Source organism: Callospermophilus lateralis, chromosome 4 (assembly GCF_048772815.1).
Source record: "Callospermophilus lateralis isolate mCalLat2 chromosome 4, mCalLat2.hap1, whole genome shotgun sequence".
Classification (NCBI taxonomy): domain Eukaryota; kingdom Metazoa; phylum Chordata; class Mammalia; order Rodentia; family Sciuridae; genus Callospermophilus; species Callospermophilus lateralis.
Window position 1 is genome coordinate 109,436,289 of NC_135308.1, and position 7,531 is coordinate 109,443,819.

At 36.2% G+C, this 7,531-nt stretch overlaps 1 protein-coding gene across 1 annotated transcript; it reads left to right on the forward strand.

The window, feature by feature from the left end:
- Nucleotides 1–3,148: 3,148 nt before the first annotated feature.
- On the forward strand, nucleotides 3,149–4,075 carry LOC143397005 (olfactory receptor 2AP1). The gene has a single exon (XM_076853001.1). It carries the CDS (start codon nucleotides 3,149–3,151, stop codon nucleotides 4,073–4,075), a length of 927 nt encoding a protein of 308 aa, XP_076709116.1.
- Nucleotides 4,076–7,531: the final 3,456 nt, after the last annotated feature.

Sequence of the window (7,531 nt, forward strand, 5' to 3'; positions counted from 1 at the left end):
GTTAGAAGAAAGGATTTCAAAGATATACCTCACAAAGAAATGTTAAAGTAACCCAATGTATACAGAAATCAAAATATCACATTGTGCCTTAAACATATACAAATACTACATGTCAATGAAAATATGAAATTAGTTAATTTTTTTAAAAAAAGATACTTGATTATTTGGTTGGCCACATTTCCTCTCTTGGCCTCCCCATTATGAAATATATATAAAACCATGTATAAAAAAGACATTTGTAAGGCATGTGTAGTGGTTATTTTGTCCCTAATTCTGGCATTTTATTTCTAAAGCTATAATTGGTTTTACTGGTGTTTGTATTTATTAACCTAATAAATTAATTGCTGTGAAGAAGTCCTTGGATTGCAATGTGTCAGTCTTCCTAGGAAATAAATACATGTCTTAACAAGTTCTCCACTACTGTAAACTGGAGAGTTGCAAGCATTTTCTCAGTATTGGTTTCTACCCTTACTTCAGTTTGACCTGTCCACTTTTGTTGTTGTTGTTGTTTTGTATTTCATTTCTTTATGCATCCTTCAAAAAAATGAAAACTGCTCCTAATGTGTCTCTAACCAATAGTCTGTAAGTGAGCTAACTGAAACGAGGCCAGTGATGTTTTTTAATAATGTGGCTTTTCAGGATTTCCATGATCTGACAATGGTTCCACCCAGTCTGCTTATCCAAGTCACGATAAGCTGTGCCCATCCACTGGGGAAGGATAATAACACTTCATACTCTTCCTCTTCTGATGCTCTCTTGCTATGCCCCCACTGTCCCCACATCAACCCATCTCTCCAGACCCTCTAGTCTCTTTGGACCAACTTGGCTCAGCTATATGTATAAAGCTCATTCCCAAATTGTCAACAAGGACACTCATTAACCTGTTCCAAACAAGAATCCCCAGGGAAACTTGTGCTTTTACATTCAATTGATCCCCCAGTGCATGTTCTCAACAAAGTAGAAAAAACCTCTGTCGCTGTGAATAAGGAATATCTGAGATGTAAGAGAGAGTTCATATTCTGCCGTCGGAGGTCAACAGCCTCATTTCTTCTAGGCCAGAAAAATCCAGGACTACTTTATTCCTCAAAAATCTTTTCTTTTAGCCTCCTACTTATTAACTCTTCTTTCTTCAACTCCAGTCTCACTGAGTGGAATAGCAGAAACCATCAAATCCTTGATAAATCAAGAAGGGACAGGAGCAGAAGAAGGTTACTTCTTACCAAGATAAGCCCTGGAAGTTTGTGGGGTTTTGCAAAATCCATGATGGGATTTGATGGCAGAGAATGTAGAAAATGCAATAAAGTTTATATTATCCTTTAATTATGTTGCCTTATAATTTTGATTTCCTTCTAAGAATACTTAGGAGTAAAATCTCCCTGTGCCATTTGGATGGTCAAGGAAGGAAGTGTGCTCACTGTTCATAGTCTCATTGACTACTTCTCTGTGGTTGTGAATCCTGAAACTTATGCAAAGGAAAACTCCAGGTTGGTAACCAGAAGGCCAAGGCTACCCAGACCATTGCATGATTTTTCTTGATCCCAGATTCCATCTGTGAATGGACTACAACCCACTAGAGGGTTATGTTGTCAATTAGTGGGTTGCAACAATATTTAAAGGAAATTAAAATATAATAAAATAGAAATATGTAATAAGGAGTGTGCTGTAAGACTTTTATTTAAATTAGATATATATGTTGGCTGAAAAAACACATAAAATGTAGAATGAATTATGATCAAAAATGCTTGGAAGCTGCTGCCTTGTAAATGTTTATAAAAACAATAACTAGCAAAAGTCTTGAATAAATCAGTGAGGACATTCCCAGATAATGTGCCTCTTTAACCGCATGAGCTCACAAATAAGTAAAGACTTGAAATACCCATAAAGTGCTCAAATGTAGAGCCTCCCAGAAAACCAGAGATCAGAGTTTTATACACTTTCCCCATAAAAGTTACATATTCACAGAAAATGGCTTGCTCGTGATAGTGGATTCACAGGTGTAGCACATCTAATGTAGGAATTTTTGTATTCCTGCTTTAGAGCTCCTGCCTTAAATATCCTTAAGTTCCTAAAACTCCTTAGCATGTAATGCAATCTCTTTATTTTTTTATTGGTTGTTCAAAACATTACAAAGCTCTTGACATATCATATTTCATACATTAGACTCAAGTGGGTTATGCACTCCCATTTTTATCCCAAATACAGATTGCAGAATCACATCGGTTACACATCCACATTTTTACATAATGCCCTATTAGTAACTGTTGTATTCTGCTACCTTTCCTATCCTCTACTATCCCCCCTCCCCTCCCCTCCCATCTTCTCTCTCTGTCCCATCTACTGCAGTTCATTTATCTCCTTGTTTATTTTCCATTCCCCTCACAACCTCTTATATGTAATTTTGTATAACAATGAGGGTCTCCCTTATCCTTACAGGAAAGTAAAACTATATCTAAAGATTCTGAATGCATTAGAGTAAGTAAATGCAGATTATTACCCAATAAAGCTACTGCTATATTGACAGGTGAGGAAGATGTTCCAAAGGACAGAATGACATGTGCCTAACACAGAGAACTTCAAATTCTCATTGACCGACACAAGCAGGGTTCATTGGGAGGAAATGAAGAACTGGCATTTCTTTGACATCAAGAGAATTAAGGAAGTTGAACCAGAAGAAAAATGAGAGATTCCTATAATTATACGGGAAAAGAAAACAGCAATTCTGAGAGGAGTTAAGCAGACAAAGGAGGTAAGGCAATGAATGGCACCGGTGGAAAGTAGGGGAAGTGAATGCTGGGGAAAAGAAATTAGCAATTATTCTGGAAGGAAGCTGCAGCTCGAGGCATTCCTTTGTTAAATGACTACCTGAACTTCTTGAACATCATCTGTGAGGCAGCCACTTGCTTCATGCAAGCACTGGGGAGGGTACTGTGTTGGGAAATAATGACAAGAATTTTCCCACAAAAGGGACTGTGGAGAAATCAACACCATTCAAATGAGCCACTGAACTGGATCATGTCATCACAGGAAAAGTTCATGGTTCCCTCCATTTTGTTCTCTTCAGATTTCCCATGTCCATTGCAGAGCACCTCTTCCCTTCTCCCCTTTGATTTCTCTGTTTTTTACCTTGAGACTCAAAAACCACTCAACAATGAAAAATAAGACCATATTGACTGAGTTCGTCCTTCTGGGTCTAACAGATGTCCCTGAATTCCAAGTGGCAATTTTCACTTTTTTTTTCCTGACCTACTTTCTCAGCATCATTGGAAACCTGACTATCCTCATCCTCACCTTGTTGGACTCCCACCTTCAGACTCCCATGTATTTTTTTCTCCGGAACTTCTCCTTCTTGGAAATTTCCTTCACGAACATCTTCATTCCCAGGGTCCTTTTCAGCATCACCACAGGGAACAAGAGTATCAGCTTTGCTGGTTGCTTCACTCAGTACTTCTTTGCCATATTCCTTGGATCCACAGAGTTTTATCTTCTAGCTGCCATGTCCTATGATCGCTATGTGGCCATCTGCAAACCCCTGCATTACACGATCATCATGAGTGGCAGAGTCTGCACCCAGCTGGTTCTCTGCTCTTGGCTGGCTGGGTTAATGGTTATTATACCACCATTCACTCTGATGAATCAGCAGGACTTTTGTGCATCCAACAGGCTGAATCATTATTTCTGTGACTTTGAGCCTCTTCGAGAACTCTCCTGTTCAGACACTAGCCTCATGGAGAAGATAGTCTTTCTTGTGGCATCTGTGACCCTGATGGTCACTCTGGTACTAGTGATTATCTCCTATACATTTATCATCAGGGCTATTCTGAAGCTTCCTTCAGCCCAGCAGAGGGCAAAGGCCTTTTCCACCTGTTCTTCCCACATGATTGTCATCTCCCTCTCTTACGGAAGCTGCATCTTCATTTATATTAAACCCTCAACAGAAGGAGACACATTCAACAAGGGAGTAGCTCTACTCATTACTTCACTTGCTCCTTTGTTGAACCCCTTCATTTACACCCTAAGGAACCAACAGGTAAAACAAGCCTTCCAGGATATTGTTAAAAAGCTTATAAATCTTTAAAGAACTTAAAAATTAAAGATTTGGAACTGGATGGGTATCAACCATATACCAAGCTCTCTGACCATTACTAGGTACCCAACAAAGAATTAAAATCCAGTCTAGTGAAACTTGGAAATAAATAAATTGCAACCTGTTGTTAAATTGATATAGAGCAAGCAAAAGAGTATCTAATCCAAAATAATGTGTGGTTGTTTGTTATCTTCAACTCAATACTGGCTCTGGAGACTATATGACAACCTGCAATTGTCCATAAACTCCATTTTAATGACCATTTTATTTACATGAATTTATATGTTCAATTTCCTACTTAAGAAAAAGTGAATAAAAAAAGAAAGTGGAAATTTTAAGACAATTGATAAAGCAGTTAATTGCTATACTTTCATTTGGGCAATGTATTATTATTTTTAAATTTTAGAATTTTTCATTTATTTATTCACTTAAACTAACATATTAATAAACTTAATTGCATATGCTTGGAAAAAATGAATAAGATTTTTTAATTGAAAAAGCAATTGAATTACTAGTTGAACAACTCAATATGAATTAGCCCATAAATGTTTTCAGAGAGGATACCATTTATACTGGATTTTGACAAGTAGGAGTAAGACAAGAAATCAAAAACATTGAGTAGAAAAAATATTAGGGATAGGAACCCAAAATTTTAATCCAAGGATCTTGAATACGTGATACTGTCATTTATATCAATCAAAACAAAAGGAGTAAGAAGAATGTGGAGATTATAATTTTAGTTTTGAATTAAGTTAAATTCTCATCTAAAATAAAATCAATGCTGATAGTGTCAAGGCATTTGAATTCGGGACCACCCTCTGGATTTTGCAACCCTTATCACATAGGTGATCATTGATTATATAGGAATATAGGGGCTCAAATAGTAAGCTCTAAAGGTCCTCCCAATATTTAAAGAGCAGCAAATGCAGATGGAACAATAGGAAAAATAAAATATCTGTGGAATTCATGGAAAGAGAATATCTTAAGAAACAGGTTGTTGTCAATGTGAAATGCTGCAGAGAGTAATTAAAATGAAGAATTAAAGTATTTGAGTAAATAATAGAGTTTCATTGTTTATCCTAACCACTTTGAAAAAATGTCGAAGCTGGAGGTAGGGTAAGAATTAGACTGTAGAGTGTTATTGGTGAAAAGTTAAAGCTGAAAAGGTAGAGAATGGTAAAAATGGAATTTCAAGAACAGAGGAATAAAAAAAATGACCACCTAGTTATGTTTCTTCATAGTATTCTGTGTTTTCTCATTCATAGTATAACCAAAATAATGGTTATATTTTTTAATGTATTCTTTTCTAGTCTGTAAGGTCCAGGAGTGCAGAAATACTATGTTCTTTTTGTTTGTTTGTTTGTTTTAGTTGTAGATGAACATAACAACTTTATTTTTTTAATGTGGTACTGAAGATCAAACCCAATGCCTCACACATGCTAGACAAGTGCTCTATCACTGAGCTACAAGTCCAGCCTAGAGATAATATATTTTTGATCACAATTCCAACTGTAATGCCAAGCAAGAGTATGCTATTGAATGGATGAATGAATGATAGATGGATAGATGGCTATATAAACAAATGGATGAGGGAAGCCAGGACAGAATATTTTTAAGTGAAGACCTTTGATCATTTTAGTATTTACCAAAAGCACTAAATTAGAAAAGCATGCTTCATATGAACTTCTTAGGTCTGCATAGAAAATTTACAGATGGGGAAACTGAAACTTAGAAAAGTGAAACAGCTTCTGCAAGGACACACAGCTAAGTGCCTGGACTAGAATCAGAAGTTGAATAATATTGGCACCTGTGTAACCACTGTGCCAGGCAGCCATTCCAGTAGACTTTAACATTTGCTCTCTTCAGCATGACCAAGTATTTTTAAGGACCATTGACGTTTTTACCTATTGCATGCTTCTCCAAGATCTCAACAGGCTTGATCAGAAAGCTTTAGTACATCAATCTATTTAGGATATCAGAAGCATACAAAAAGCCATATTACTCCACCATGTTGTTCTTTTTTTAATTATATACATTTTATAAGTGCATTATAGTTACACATAATTGTGTAGGGGTTTTTTACCTATTAATACATTTATATAACATAATTTGCTCCATTTCAATCTCCAGTATGCCTCCTTCCCATCCCTCCTCTTTCCCCCTCACCTGCTTTCTTTACCTTATTGGTCTTCCTTCTTTTCACTTGTTTTTAAGTGTTATACTTAAAAGTGGAATTCACTGTGACATATTCATATGTGCACATTGCATGCTTTTGTCAATTGTATTTCGAATTTCTCCCCTTTCCTTATTCCTTCTTACTCCTCCTCAATCCCCTTCCTTTACTCCATTGTTCTCCCTTCTATTTTTATGAGTCCCCTTTTAATGTTTTTAATTAATGAATTATAAATAAATAGTTGGGTTCATTGTGACATATTCATTTATACACATAATACAACTTGCTTCATTTCAGTCCACAGTGACTTTTCCTTCCCTCTCCTCCTCCCTCTTACTCCTCCTCTTTCTCTACTCGATTGGTTCCTCCATCTATTGTTATTTCTTTAATTGGTGCTTGAGAGAAATGCATAAAGGTAAAATTCACTGTGGTATATTTATATATGTCCATTGCTAAATTGGTAAATTTCACTCCACAGTTTCCCCCCTTTCCCAACTCCCCTTCCCCCACCCTTTGATCCCTTTTTCTACTCCACTGTTCTCCACTTTTTTCATAAGATTACTTTTTAAAGTTGATATTTCTCTCTAGCTTCTGCATATGTGAGAAAACATTAAATCTTTGACTGTCTGTGTCTGGCTTCTTCATTTAGCATGATGTTCTCCAATTCCATCCATTTACCAGCAAATGGCATAATTTCATTCTTCTTTATAGTTCAGTAAAACTCCATTTTATATATACCCCACATTTTCTTTATCCATTCACCTGTTGATGAGCACCTGGGCTGTTCCATAACATGGCTATTGTGAATTTCACATGGATGTGCCTATATCCCTATAGTATGGTGATTTTAGGTCTTTTGGATAAATACCAAGAAGTGGAATACCTAGGCATATGGTGGATCCATTCCTAGTCTTTTGAAGAATGTCCATCCTGCTTCCCAAATTAGTTGTGCTAGTTTGCATTCCCACCATCAATGTATGATTATCTTTTCTCCTACATCCTTGCCAGCAATTATTAATATTTTTATTAGTGATTATTGCCATTTTAACTGCAATGAAATGAAATCTCAATGTAGTTTTGAGTTGCTGTTGCTAGAGTTGTGGAATATTTTTTCAAATATTTGTTGGCTATTTATATTTCTTTTGAGAAATGTCTACATTGTTCTTTTGCCTATTTATTGATTGAGTTATTGGGGGGTTCCCTTGTTTGTTTGGGTGTTAAGTTTTTTGAGTACTTTATACATTCTGGATATTAATTCCCTGTCAGAAAAGTAG

What these genes read in the sequence shown, in the direction of transcription:
- LOC143397005 (XM_076853001.1), top strand. Translation starts at nt 3,149, where the DNA reads ATGAAAAATAAGACCATATTGACTGAGTTCGTCCTTCTGGGTCTAACA.